At 40.8% G+C, this 15,264-nt stretch overlaps 1 protein-coding gene across 16 annotated transcripts in view; it reads right to left on the bottom strand.

The window, feature by feature from the left end:
- The window catches only part of MTUS1 (microtubule associated scaffold protein 1), a 188,100-nt gene that overhangs the window by 117,233 nt on the left and 55,603 nt on the right, over positions 1-15,264 (bottom strand). For 15 of the 16 annotated variants that reach the window (XR_015156297.1, XR_015156296.1, XR_015156298.1 and 12 more), the window contains exon 2: positions 4,789-7,030. Coding sequence is in view for 13 of the 16 variants with exons in the window: in XM_086380637.1 (XP_086236763.1) it covers positions 4,789-6,882 (2,094 nt within the window). In the remaining 3 variants the exon portion in view is untranslated. Of the gene's footprint in view, positions 1-4,788; positions 7,031-10,362; positions 10,769-15,264 lie in introns of those variants that run through there. The other variant, XM_086380639.1, reaches the window with a different exon arrangement.

Genomic DNA, 15,264 nt, shown 5'->3' with positions numbered 1-15,264 from the left:
TCCACCCATCTCAAAACTTAGCTTTTCTCATATTCACCACCACGTGCCCAGACACCCGACCTACACAGTGAAAGCTATCTCTACAAGTCTCCTTTCTTAACTTCTGTATGTTTCTGTATCACCGTTCCAACCACATACACAGAACACAGCAGACAGAGGCATAACCCAACCATCTCCAATTAAGTCAGACATTAAATTTACAAAAATGTGGAACAGTGCCAGTCTCCTCATTAAGTATTTTTGTTTTGGAAAATGCGGTTAGTTTTTAAAATGTTACATTAAAACACAATGGATTTAACTTTATTTCAAATGAATATATATTCTGGAAATGTCTTAGTTTTAATGTTAAATGTCATAAATGCTGACAGTCCAAACTGGGCCAGGAGGCTTCCCTCGGTCTCCTAGATAAAGTCAGCTCTTCTATAAAAGGCCTCTGGGGTGTGTGTGGCGGTCCTGCCCTCCCCTTCACTGGTTCCTTACTGCCTGTGGTTCTGCACTCCCAGCTCCAGACATCCTCACTACCCTGTGACCCCTGCGTGACAATGCGCCTTCATCTTGGCACATGTTATTCCTTCCACCCAGAATACCCTTCCAACTCATCCTCGATCTTTAAGCTTCAGCTGGTGATCCATGCGCTCTCCCCCCAGAAGCCTTCCTTCCTGGATCTCTCTCCCCATCACGGCCACCAGCACAGCAGCCATACACACCCCCAACTGACAGCCTGACAGCCCATCTTTCTTTACATTCTAATGCCCGCTGCACTAGACTCTAGGCTTGGCCAGGGGCTGGGTCTTTCCATCTCTATATCCCAACAATCACCACCATATACAGCACACGGTGTGTGTTGGCCACTCAGTTGTGTCCAGCCCTTTGCGACTCCATGGACTGTAGCCCATCAGGCTCCTCTGCCCATGGGATTTTCCCAGCAAGAATACTGCAGTGGGTTGCCATTCCCTTCTCCCAGGGATCTTCCCAACCCAGGTCTGAAACCATGTCTTCTGCACTGGCAGGCAGATTCTTTTACCACTGAGCCACTTGGGAAGCCCCCCAAAGCACACAGTGGGCACCCAATAAATGTACACACAGGAAGTGAGAGCCTGAGGTTTACTCCAAGAACAAATTTCAACACTGTAAGCCATGATTTATATTCTTCCATTACATAAAGAAAAATTGAGCCTCACAGAGGCTGAAACTTGCCTGATGCCTCTTTGCCAATGAATGGATGGAGCTACCATGTGAAACCATGTCGATCTCCAAAATCGGTGCTATGAACCTCTGTGCTGCCTTTCCCCCAGCAGGACCCTTGCTTAGTAAGTCAGAAGTAGATAATTTCCCACAGAATGATATAAAGTCCATGCTGATGACATCCACTACGTGAATTAAAAACTAACTTACATAGGGCAATACTCTAAGAGAACACTGGAAAGCAATGTAAAATTGGCCAAGAAAAGCAAGCAAAGGATAAAAAATCTTCTCCCACCATTGTGAAACTGGCTAAGGTAATCTCCCCAGAGAACAACATTTAAAAAGTAACCCAAACTTCTAACCAACTTACAAAGTAAATCTTTAACAAATCAGATTTGCTCTGCCTTTTAAAGTCAACATTCCTTGAAATTCTGAAAGCCCAGTGCGTGGAGCAGAAAGGGCTAGGATTCAGATCAGGAGACCTGAGTTTGAATCTCAGCTTTTACAACTTACCGGCTGTCTCTGTGTTTTAAGTGACCTCTATGAATCCTTAAACTGTAGCAAGAACTTGCCTGTTGTTACTGGAAAGAGTAAATGATAATGTATAAAGCACCTGAACATTCTGGAAAATTAAATGGCATAATATACGTAAGAGCCTAGAGCAGAGGGTTTCGCACAGTCACTGAAGAAATATGTGTTTCCTTGCTTTTAGATAATTCCCCATTCCTTTCATCAAACACACTATCACCAATACAAAAGCTCTGTAATGCATAGCTACACTCAAATGCATCAAATTAAAATCAAGTTCCTTCTGACATAGAACTTTTATGAAGTTTCAGATAAGCCCTGACTAGCTTCCCTTGCTATGGAGAAGGAAATGGCAACCCACTCCAGTGTTCTTGCCTGGAGAATCCCAGGGACGGGGGAGCCTGGTGGGCTGCCATCTCTGCGGTCGCACAGAGTCGGACACGACTGAAGCAACTTAGCAGTGGCAGCAGCAGCAGCCTCCCTTGTGGCTGAGATAGTAAAGAACACGTCTGCAATGCAAGAGTCCAGGGACCGATCCCTGGGTCGGGAAGATCTCCTGGAGAAGGGAATGACAATCCACTCCAGTATTCTTGCCTGGAGAATCCCAGGGACAGAGGAGCCTGGTGGGCTACAGTCCTTGGGGTCACAGAGTCAGACATGACTGAGAGAATGACACTCACTCAACTCAAACAGCTGTGAAGCTGTAGGCAACCTAAGGATTCCGTAAACTCAAGGACTAATTCTGCTCAGGACCAACAGAGCACAGAGAAAATGCATATCCCTCCAGCACTGTCTCAGCATGGACCCAGGGCAGATCCAGAATCTTTAGGTACTGCCGAAGTGACCAAGAAACACAGGGGTCTGCCTACAACATGAGGCAAAGGCTGATTCATTCAGCTCTCTATAGTAAGTACAAAGCCTGTGGCCAGTGGCCGTTTGGCCAGCTCCTGCCCTGTGACACACAGAAATGTGTAAGCAGTGAATAGGGATATTGGAGAGAACTGCGCATAAAACATTACCATGGGGGGAGAAATGAGTTTGTAGTATTTGTCAGTAAGTAAACATGTCAGTGCTAAAAATATGGAAATTCTACTGCAAAATTTCTAAGATGAAAAGTGCTTCTTTTCCAAGATACACTGGGATCCAGATGATTCTATCACCTTATTTCTATACGACATCATCACGCTGAAAAATAGGATTTCCTTCTGCCCGTGGGAAACAAAATGCTGACTTACATGATGCACGGATCAGAAAAGCTTTTCATTTCAAAATTACACCACCAATTTATAGTCAAAGCAAATGTTATTTAAAGAAACTTTATGCTAGGATTTGGGAGGCAGTTGGTGATCAATGCACAATTAAAAAGTCTCCCATAAATCAAGGAGGAATAATTCTATTGTTTTCATGTATATGTATCTAGAAATAGCAAACTAAGACTGTTTCTTAGCATTACAACAGTGTATTATTTAATTTAGCAAAGTATCAAATTAAAAATTGGATACAATGAGTTTCCTAAGCTTGACTTCAAAAGAAGTTAAAAAAATAAACACCTGGGTTTTGAAATAATGGACAATCTCAGTAGTTCAGGGATCACTGTGGTGTACCATTCTTTCTAAAAAGATTTATTATAAAAGCTAAAGCATCTCTAAGCTGACCTAGCTCAAGACTATCTCTAGCAGAACCTAAGAATTTCTGATGTACCATGAAAAGTGAAATTGTTAGTTGCTTAGTCATGTCCGGTTCTTTGTGACCCCATGGACTGCAGCACACCAGGCTTCTCTGTCCATGGGATTCTCCAGGCAAGAATGCTGGAGTGGGTTGCTATGCCCTCCTCCAGGGCATCTTCCCAACCCAGGGATCAAACCCGTGGTCTCCTGTGTTGGCATGCGGATTCTTTCCATCTGAGTCAGTAGGGAAGCCCTGAAAACACTTACAACAGCCTTTCAACACTTCAAGCTATACATGTATCATTCCTTCAGACGGGAGTCCTTCACACAGATGACTCACAGCTGCCTTCCTTCCCTGGCACCTGGCACCCGGCACCCACGTCCACTCTTGACCCACAAGACAGAAGCCCAAGAAAAGCCCTACATGGGCTGAAAACGCATGCCAGTGCCCACTGCCAAAAACAGGACCAAGGACAAACACACAGAGTCCAAGACTAGCCTCTGAAATGCTTCTACAACTCCGAAAGCCAGTTTCTTCATGCTCTGGGCAAAAATTACATACATGTTTAATGTCTACGGCTGAGTCCCTTTGCTGTCCACCTGAAACTATCACAATATTGTTAACCACCTATACTCAAATATAAAATTGAAAGTTTAAAATAAATACACATGCTTAATGAAAAATAATCTTTGAACTGCTTATGGATTCCTGTTTAAATCGAACACCCAAGTATCTGCCAAGTGCTGTAAAAACATATTGCCTTTTCACCATACGAAATACAGTGGGTTTTCCTTTAGTATCAGGGACCAATGTGTTAGGACAGCAAGAGATCTCAGACAGCTACTAGCCCAATCCTTTCATCCCTGTGTCTCAAAATACTACTTGGCCGAAGTCACATTAGCTGATCAGAGGCAGCATCCCGAATCCTCCTGTTCACCAGAGGGGGCTCCACTGCCCAGAGTGCTTCCTCAGAGCAGCCCAGGAGCTATTTTCATATTAACTCTGTTTACCAGCACTGCTGAGACATTGTTCAACTGTGGTCTGATACAGTTCAAAGTTCATAAAAAATGTTTTGTTTTTTTTTTAATAAATATAAAATCCAACCAGATATCTAACTTCAAACAACTAATTACACGAAAACATTAAAGTAACTTGTCCTTTCAGCTTACTATTAAAAGGAATATTGATGCTCAAAATAAAATACTGAAATTCAGATTTTTTAAAAATATGCATATAACCAATGAACACCCTAAAATGTACTAAAAATTAATGAATAATACTGCAATACCTGAAAGCAAATCTGCACACAGAGTTCAGCAATTTTATTCACTATTAAAGGGGAACCAATTGCTAATCCATCCCGCTGTTTCCACCACCACTTCTGAAGCAGGAAGAAATTTCACTTACCAAAAACAGAGAACCAAAGTCAGAGGTCTCGCTCAGGATTTCCTTTTTTAGCTCCTGTTTTGCCACTGGTGTCCCATTTCCTTCTTCACCCTTCTTTTCAGGGCTAATCCTATCGATGTGGGAAGTACAGGGCACTTCCAAGCCTTCTGTGCTTTCCATTTTCACAGGGAGCTCATCTTTGATCTGAAAAACTGCAGCCACAGACCCAGTCTCACATGCTGGATTGGAAGAACTTGCTTTGTCAACATCTTCCTGATTTGATTTCATGGCAGATGTTGTTCTTGGATGCTTCTTGTGTGAAGCATTTTTAGAATGAGTTGTAACATGCACAGCCTGGCTCGTAATGAGTTTATTAAATTGCTGCTTATGCGTCTTGTTAATTGGAATTTCTGCTTTGGGGTCTGCATTCAAGTCATATGTTGCTGTTTTGCTTAAACCTGTTGACTGTCTTGAGGAAGACACTGATGAGGGAGACGAGGCACCAGTTAACTGAGGTCTGGGTGCAGCTTTTGATAGAGCAGGGTCCTTGGGCTGCAACATGGGTCTGGATATAACTTTTGCTTTAACGTTCTTGAAGTTTGGTCTTGGGTAACTTATAATTTTGGTTTTTCTAACTTTGCTGCCTAGGGGGCTATTTGCTTTGGTGGTTGATTTTCCTAGGTTAAGTTTTGACACAATCATTGGTGCTGCCTTCAAATTTGGTAAACATCGGAGCTCTCGATTACTTGTCGGCACTTTGCTACATTTCTCCACGCCTTCAACAGGTGAGACAGAAAAGGTTGTATTTATAGGTTCAAGGACTGGCGTGGACATGCAAATTCTGTTATCTGTACTGATGACCATATCATCTGCATTCCAAGTCAGCTCAAGTACTGACGCTTCCTTTTGTCCTGGCGGGCTATTCGGTATCAGTTCTATGGTAAGATTTTGGGTTCCCAAATGCTTTTCATTGGGGGCAGTTGGTGTGTCTTTAGTCACAGTGACTTGGTGTTTTGGGCCCAGCACTTGGGTTTTGCTTTTATTAACAGCTGGCACCAGTAAAGGGCATTCATCATCTATAAGACAATTGGACACTGTTTCTCTTACATTTTGGCCCATTTCCTTTTGCCCATATGAGCTCTGTGAATGTGTCTCCCTATTTGGTTCATCTTTAGATGGACAAAAGAACTCTTGTAATACAGACCCACTGGGAACATCCATGCCATCAGAAACTTGTGTTAGAGCTTGTATCTCCTTTTCTGTGCCTCGTCTTTGCTGTGCTCCATCTGGGTACTCACTGGCAACCTTTCCTGAAGAACAGTGACACTGATTTTCAGTATCTGGAACAACAACATCAATTTGCATCACCATGTCAGAAAATACTGTGTAAGTTGTGTCCTGGGCCTGTGATGCTGCAGCTTGAGAATTTTCAAAGCTCTCTCGATCACAACTTGTTTCTCTCACATGTATCTTATCAGAATGGGAAGATGGAAGAATGGAACAGGATAAAGATGTATTTATGCTTCTCGTGTTGTTTGGCTGCAGGCTTGCAGTGGTAGGCAAAGACTGACTTTTTCCAGTGGTATCATGTGTTACGAATGTACTGTTAACGTTATCCACTTTTATGTCAAAAGTCTGGTTGAGCAGCAAGGCAGTAGGATTGTCTGTACAGTTCAAATCATCACTGTTAGTTTTCCATACAAAAGTTAGAGATGTCTCAACACTCTGGTTCAACGATCCTAGGGAATGACAACTACTATGTAAATGTTTGGGTTCCACTGTATTTACAACATGTGCAAAAGATGGACACGTGGAATCCGTGTGCGCCTCCAGTGCCTCCTTACTGATGAAGTTACTTGAGGACTTTTGGTGATCGTGTACTTCAACACACTGAGGGTTTAAAGAAATATTTTCGCCAATGTCCACATCAGAGCCAGTTTCATAATCAACCACCATGCCATCTGGGTTGGCACAATGCCAACTCACATTATTGGTTGAAGCGTTTTGGGTAGGTGGTGATTTTTGTTTGCATCCATATGTGTTTCCATTTTTATCACAGATAAATAAGGACTGCAGTTCATCTTCTGTCTTGCCATCTGAATTATCATCATTCATCCTGAGTATTAACTTTAAACCTCCGCCGTTTTATTTCTTTTTTAACTCCTTTCAAATGAGAGGGAAGGAAAATTTGTCTTCGGTTTTTCAGCACAGTTGCAAGTTTCTCAGTCTAAGATGCTTTGCAGTTGAAATGGTTTGTTGTTTCCTGGAAGAAACAAAAAGTTTCACACTCAAGTGAACATTAGAAAAATCAACAAGTCATTATTTGATTAATTTCAATTGCCTTATTTTTACATTTAAAACCTGCAACTAAGGACATAGGTAATTAAGATACTAGCTACAGACTCAACCTCTTTTCAAACACACTTTTTCATTTGAGGAAATGGGCAAAACGGAAGACAGAGGCAAGATGCTGTTAAAACTGTCCCCTCCCTAACTCACTGCAGTAGAGAAGGACGCCCAAATCTGACAATAGCTTTTCTTTCTTTTTGGTTGACAGAGTTGACCACTGGTTCTAATTTGCCTAGGATGGTCCCAATTTATGCTTATCGTCCCAACATAATTATAAAGAATGCCCTTTTCACTTTCGGAAGGGCCCCCTACTGTCTCCTTGGAGGGTGATTACCAGATAGACTAGGCAGGCACAGCAAAAAAAGGCTGAATATCGATGAAGACTCAGGGCACCAGCATTTCTCTTTCCCCTGCTTTCAGTGTGAATCTCAAACATACTGCACTTCAAAATTGAAAACAAAAGCCATTGATTCTTCATAGTTAAAGTGGTATTCTATTGGAAGTACCAAAAAATGTTAAACTGAGTTACTGTGTGACACAGCAAATCTACTCTGACATATCTACGAAAAAGAAAAACTTGTGTCCAAAAATTTATACACAATAGTACATGATTTGTAATAGAAACATTATTCACAATAGCCCAAAAGTGAAAGCAAGCCACAGGTCTACTAACTGGTAAACAGATAACAAAATGTTATATATCCATGCAATGAAATATTTTTCAGCAAGAGAAAGGAGTATTGATTGGTACGTGCTACAACATGGAATCAACGTTAAGACTTCAAATATTATAAATAAAAGAAGAGTATAAGCAAAAATTACAAAGTATAAGAAGCCAGTAACAAAAGACTACATATGATGTGACACGATTTCCATGACATGTCCAGAATAGGCAAATCTACAGAAAGCAGATGGGTGGTTCTCTAGGGCTAAGAAGGGGCAAGAGGGAAAAGAATGAGGAGTGGCTGCTAACTGGAGCATGTTTCTTTTTCAAAGTAATGAACTACAAATGTTAAGACTGTGGTGATGGCCGCAAAGGGCTGTACATACCCTAAAACAATTCAATTGTACACTTAAAAAAAAAAAAAAACCATTAAAAACAACCCATGAAAGCTTTCAAATTCAAGGATTTTGTAAATAACTAAAACCTTATTATGCTTTTGGTTAAACTGAAGTGCTTAAGAAAGGCCCAAATATTTAAGCTAAGACTGCAAATAAGTCACACAGATAGACATTTGTTTGAACTGACTTGCTCATCTTGGTAGGTACTGTCAATTGGGTATCATGGTGCTGTTCTGAAGAAATAAAATATCCAGCAGGGAAAACAATGACATTCTGTAACCTAGAAAATTGTAAATTAAGAGTAGATCTCATTTTTCTAACTTTCAATCTTTCCTCTGTATTCAAACATACTTCAGTGACCTAAATACAAGCAGGACAATAGGAACAAGGGAAGAACTGAAACGATCAGTATCTCCACTAACAGGGCTCTGTGTTTCCTGCCATGAATGCTGAAACCAGCCTTTACTGGGGGCACGAAGAAAGGCCTCAGTGTTTATCTCAATAGCACTCATGTGCATGCATACCAACACATGCAACCAAGAGACTCTGATCTCAAAATAAATGCTATATAACTCATATACTAACAGAAATAGAAATAGAATTCTATAGAAAATAGAATTTTCTATACTAATAGAAAATGTAAATATCTTTTTTCCCCCACTGTAATTCCTTAGTTAGAAAATAAATTACTGAAATAATAAATTTGGGGGCAGCACCTTAATAAAAGATTTTATGAAACACAAATTAACATTTTTAATCCTCAAGTATAAAACAGGTTCAAGCTAAATGAAAAGGGAAGTCCGGGTATTCATATTTTAGCTTTGTGTGTGGAGGGGGGGAGGTGGTGACTTCACAAAGCACTAAATATGCTACACCTTTATGCTTCCATGAAGGCCAATACTCATTTAAGAAACCCTGGTATAAGCAGTTGGGAGTGCTAGAAACAGAAGAATTGAACACAAATCATAGAAGTTATTTGTCTGTATAAACAGATTCACTAAAGTCAACTGATGGAGCTTTCACTTCCTGAGCTCCCTCCTCCAAAGTATGTAAAATATGATTTAAAAATTGCAAAAGAATAAAGAAAATGGTTTGTACGTCAAAACATCTCAAATTATTTCAAAAAAAAATGTACAGAGGATAATTTACACCACTTTGTTGTTTAGTCACTAAGTCGTGTCCGACCCCATGGACTGTAGCCCCACCAGGCTTCTCTTTCCATGGGATTTCCTAGGCGAGAATTCTGGCTTGGGTAGCCACTTCTTTCTCCAGGGGATCTTCCAGATCCAGGGACTGAACCTACATCTCCTGCATTGGCAGGCGGATTCTCTACCACTGAGCCACCAGCGAAGCCCTAATTGACAACATGAGTTACACGTCATTCTCTGCTTAGGTTGTTTCTAGTTTTATTATTAAATATTATTTACTTATAAATAGCACTGGACTAAATATTTTTGCTGTTTCCACTGTTTGTCACTGTTTCCCCATCTGTTTGCCATGAATTGATGGGAAACAGTGGAAACAGTGACAGACTTTATTTTGGGGGGGCTCCAAAATCACTGCAGATGATGACTGCAGCCATGAAATTAAAAGACCCTTGCTCCTTGGAAGGAAAGCTATGACCAACCTAGATAGCTTATTAAAAAGCAGAGATATTACTTTGCCAACAAAGATCCATCTAATCAAAGCTATGGTTTTTCCAGTATCATGTATGGATGTGAGAGTTGAACCATAAAGAAAGCCGAGCCAAAGAATTGATGTTTTGAACTGTGGTGTTGGAGAAGACTCTCGAGGGTCCCTTGGACTGCAAGGAGATCCAACCAGTCAATCCTAAAGGAAATCAGTCCTGAATATTCATTGGAAGGACTAATGCTGAAGCTGAAACTCCAATACTTTGGCTACCTGATGGGAAGAACTGACTCATTAGAAAAGACCCTGATGCTAGGAAAGATTGAAGGCAGGAGGAGAAGCGGATGACAGAGGATGAGATGGTTGGAAGGCATCACCATCTCAATGGACATGAGTTTGGATGGCATCACGACTCAATGGACGTGAATTTGAGTAAACATCGGGAGTTGGTGATGGACAGGGAGGCTGGGGGTGCTGCGGTCCATGGGGTTGCAAAGAGCCAGACACAACTGAGCGACTGAACTGAACTGAAATATTTTTGCCATCTTTGACTACCTGTTATTGCTTCCTTTGGAAAAACTTCCTGAAAAAAACAGCATCACTGAGTCAAAGGATGTGACTTTTTAAGGCTCTTGATATAGTCTGTCAAATCATTAAAAAAAAAAAGGCAGATTATTAATAACATACATATTAATATGCATATGTAACCTGAGTTTTCTTTTAAAGCTTGTGCATCTTGCTCAGCATTGTCTCCCAAAAATTTTCCCGTGTTACTGGAATACAAAAATATTTCTAACAGTTGTGAAATTCCACTAAAAGTAAGATTAAATTTTTTAGATTTATAAGTCAGTAGATTGCAAAGACTAATAGGAAAATAAAGAACCCATCAATTCTCACATGACTGTTCAGCACACTTGGGTTTATGATTTTTTGAATTCACAGATACAAAAAAAAAAAAAAACAAAACTCCAACTCAGTGAACAAAGCTATCAAAAAAATAAATAAATAAATACCACAGGGAGTTCCCTGGCCGTACAGTGGTTAGGACTGTTATGGCTCTGGGTTCAATTCCTGGTCAAGGAGCTAAGATCCCGGAAGGCATGCAGTGAGGGAAAAAAAAAACAACCCACCCCACCTCCCTAAAAAAGAAGCCACAAAGAAATGGATTCAGAAGAAATACTTTAGGAAAATTTTGGTAAGAAATCAATTTACTGAAGTCTTTCCTACTTTAGACTTCCCTGGTGGCTCAGATGGTAAAAGCACCTGCCTATAATGCAGGAGACCTGGGTTCAATCCCTGGGATGGGAAAATCCCCTGGATAAGGAAATGGCAACCTACTCCAGTATTCTTGCCTGGAAAATTCCATGGACAGAGGAGCCTGGTAGGCTACAGTCCATGGGGTCGCAAAGAGTCACTGAGCGACTTTACTTCACTTCATTTTTCCTACTTTTAGATAAGAATAGATAAGAGCAGATAAGAGTAAAGAATTAGAGGTACAGAGATGTGAATACCACACGAATTCTGCAGTAAGCTTATCAGCTTCAGGGTTAGTTGGAAGATTAACCTCAACATTCACTGAAGAAAAAAATAGCTTCAAGACATCATCACTACGGAGATAGAGCCCTGGGCAGGAGAAAGTTGACCAGCCTTCCCTCAGGAATTTTGTAAAAAAAGGTTAGCCTTGTATTATGGCCAGTTTCATTCCCTTCCTGCCTTAAGAGAAGCACTGACATATACCCACTACCATGTGTGAAACAGACAGCTGGTGGGAAGCTGCTGCAGAGCACAGGGAGCCCAGCTCTGTGATGACCTAGAGGGGTGGGATGGGGTGCAGGTGCAGGAGAGAGGCTCAAGAGGGAGGGGATATACTCATACTTGTATCTCATTCACTTTGACATACAGCAGAAACACAACATTGGAAAACAATTATACTTCAACTTAAAAAAGAATAGGACTTCACTGATGGTCCAGTGGTTAAAGAATCACCTGTCAATGCAGGGGACACAGGTTCAATCCCTGGTCTGGGAAGACTCTACATGCCTCGAGGCAGCAGCTAAGCCCCGGCACCACAACCCCAGAGCCCAAGCCCTAGAGTCCGGGAGCCACAACAGAGGAAGCCTGCACACCCTAGAGCTTGTGCTCTGCAGCAAGAGAGTAGCCCCACTCGCTCCATCTAGAGAAAGCCTCACTCGCTCCATCTAGAGAAAGCCTGTGCATAGCGATGAAGACCCAGCACAGCCAAAAATAAAACAAACAAAAATAAATCTTAAAAAAAAAAAATAGTACCTGAATTTCTATCACATAGAACTCATTCTCTGACCTCATCTCATGTTCTTTGCCTTAATCTCACCTAACACATGAAGAAATGTCTTTATATTTCCATGATTACAATGTGATTTGTAAAGCCTTTAAAGTTACTACCTTGGGAACTTTTTTTCTTTTTTAACTAAAGCAAAATTAAAGATGCTTAAAAAAACAGAGAGAGAAAAGGTTGGACTAAATCATTCTCACCCAAACGGTTAATTTCTCAAGCTGTCTTTCAGTAGCATTATCTATCAGAACAAAGTAGAATGATTAACTTTGCTCTCCTTTCTAAGAGAGCCATCTGGGAAAATAGGGAGATCTTTTTCCGAGAACAATTTGGATGAGAGAGAACAAATTCTCTACTTATTAAGATTTGGGAATATGATAGGGGAGCTCCTCTTGAAAAAAAGATTCAGTTCAGTTCAGTCGCTCAATCGTGTCCGGCTCTTTGCGACCCCATGAATCGCAGCACGGGGCAATTTCTATAATTATCTGTAAGGTCAAATATTGATAGATATGTCGTAAAAGAAACGTTCAATGAAGAGCACCACTGGTACAAGATGTGAGCTATTTCAGCATCTTTAGAAAAAAAATAAGGTTGCTCTCTAAATCTTAGCTTAAGAAGAATGGCTATTAGTTCCCCAAAGATAAAAATTCATTATCATATAGTTGAATTCATTATCATTAATACTGGAGGACATTTTAGAGATTCAATTCAAATTTGCTCATTTTACAAATGATGAAACCACTTCTAAGAAATAAACTACAAGGCTGGACCAAATTAGTTACTAATGGCAGTTTACCATTAGATTACACAATAGTTATATGTTTTCTTTGTCAACTGAACTATAAACCCAGAAGAGGCTAACACATCGGTAGGTATCGTCTACATTTTCCAATGACCCTGCAATGTCGAATCCAATAGTTTGAACTTAATATAGCTAAACTTGAATCCCATATAATTATGAAATACTATGTTTCCACAAGTCACATTGCTTTGCAGCCATAAAGAACTTTACTACTTATTTATGTTAACACACAGCATACCAGTTGTTTAATACAAATATGGCTATAATTTACAGCTTTAAATCATAAAATTATGTCAGTCACCTTTTTAAGAACTCACTAATTACAACTGTAGTTCAGTTCTCTGAGCTTTAAAACCCAAAGTATTATCTAATGTTCAACTTACGGTAAAAAAAGAAAAAAAGACACATGCATTCAAGCCCTGAGTTTAGTAAAGAACATCTTTATATCTAGGAATCAAGTACCAACATACCTACTACTTGCTGGTTTTGTAAGAGCATAACAGTTTTCAGTGAAGCCATTTAAAGGAATGGCTTTTCTTCCTTCTCCAGAAGGAATCTAGAGTTGGTTTAGTAAATTTAAAAATGAAAGCTATGATTAAAAATAATGAAATAATGCCATTTGCAGCAACATGGATGAACCTAGAGAGTATTATACTGAGTGAAGTAAGTCAGACAGAGAAGGAGAAATATCGGATGACATCCTTTATACGTGAAAGATACAAATGAACTTACTTACAAAACAGAGACTTACAGACTTAATGAACTTATGGTTGCCAGGGAGGACGCATAGGGGGAAGGGTTAGTTAGGGAGTTTGGGACAGACACATACACATTGTTACATTTAAAATGGATAACCAACAAGGACCTACTGTGTATTACAGGGAACTCTGCTCAATGTTATGTGGCTGCCTGGATGAGAGGGGAGTTTGTGGGAGAAAGTGTGTGCACGCGCACACTCAGTCGTGTTTGACTCTATGACCCTGTGGATTATAGCCCGCCAGGCTCCTCTGTTCATGGGATTCTCCAGGCAAGAATACTGGAGTGGGTTGCCATTTCCTCCTCCAGGGGATCTTCCCCATCCAGGGATCAAATCAGCTTCTCTGGTTTCTCCTGCATCACTGGCAAATTCTCTGCCACTGCCTGGGAAGCTCTTGGGGAGAATGAATACGTGCACTTGTGTGAGTGAGTCCCTTCACAGGACTGACCACCTGCAGCTCTCACAACATTCTTTGTTGATCAGCTATACTCAAGTACAAAACAAAAAGTTAAAAAAAAAAATGAAAACAGTAGAAGTTCCACAACAAAACTGAACTTTCAATAATTTAGAAAAGAGATACAAATCAACTGGGCTGCTTGTAAAAAAAAAAGCAGACTGAGTCAGTAGATCACTGGTGGGGCCTGAGAGTCTGCATTTTGTATTCATTTCCCTAGTGATGCTGAAACTTCTGGGCCATGGACCATCCTTGGAGTAGCAGGGATGTAGCAGAGTGCGCTGAGCAAAGACTGCCCACCGAGTCAATCGGATCAATACAGGAACTCGTCGGTCAGAAGCAGTTAGCCTCACATCCAACTTTATAGTTTGTTCTCCAAAACAGACATTTCCTACTTTTGAACCCTTAATTTATGCTTTTGCTCTTTCCTCTCAGCTTCCCAGATGGCACTTGTGGTAAAGAACCTGCCTGCCAATGCAGGAGACGCATGTTCGATCCCTGGGTTGGGAAGATCCACTGGAGGAGGGAATGGCAACCCACTCCAGTATTCTTTGCCTGGAGAATCACATGGACAGAGGAGTCTGGGGGCTACAGTCCATGGGGTCACAAAGGGCAAGACACTACTGAAGTGAACTAGCAGCTCAGACAGCTAATATGCCCTCTATAGAAAATAACTGGAAAAATTTTTTATAGTCAGAGTTTATGTTGCTTCTAAATCCTACTTGAGTTTATTCCTTCCACATGGAGGGAGTTCAGTTAATGCAACATTCCTGCCCCTCTTCTGTGCTTTTATTCATTCCATCCAGAAGCAGGAATGTGACTGGATTCCACAAATTCAGAAGAACCAGCTGGGTGAGGACTAGTAATGATGAGGGGGGCATTTGCCTCGGGCACTAAATTTAAGACAGACTCAGTAACAGTCCCCACTGGAGCCTGAGGCGAGGAAAAAGTCAGTAATGCTGACCCCATCTTCATTTTAAATTTTGAGATTTTGTTTATGCTTTTTTCTTAACATTCTGATATTTTAAAATAGCGCATTAAATATTTATCTTGATCACCGAGGTTTTTCCGGCCTCACTCTCTTCACCCTAGTCTCAGCCCCATTGCCCATAGAGAACACAAGCTCTATTCTG

This window comes from Bos grunniens, chromosome 27 (assembly GCF_055505025.1).
Source record: "Bos grunniens cultivar Pamir isolate PY7600 chromosome 27, Bosgru_T2T1.0, whole genome shotgun sequence".
Classification (NCBI taxonomy): Eukaryota; Metazoa; Chordata; class Mammalia; order Artiodactyla; family Bovidae; genus Bos; species Bos grunniens.
The sequence above is the reverse complement of the archived record's forward strand: the minus strand, read 5'-3'. Positions and strand labels throughout refer to the sequence as shown.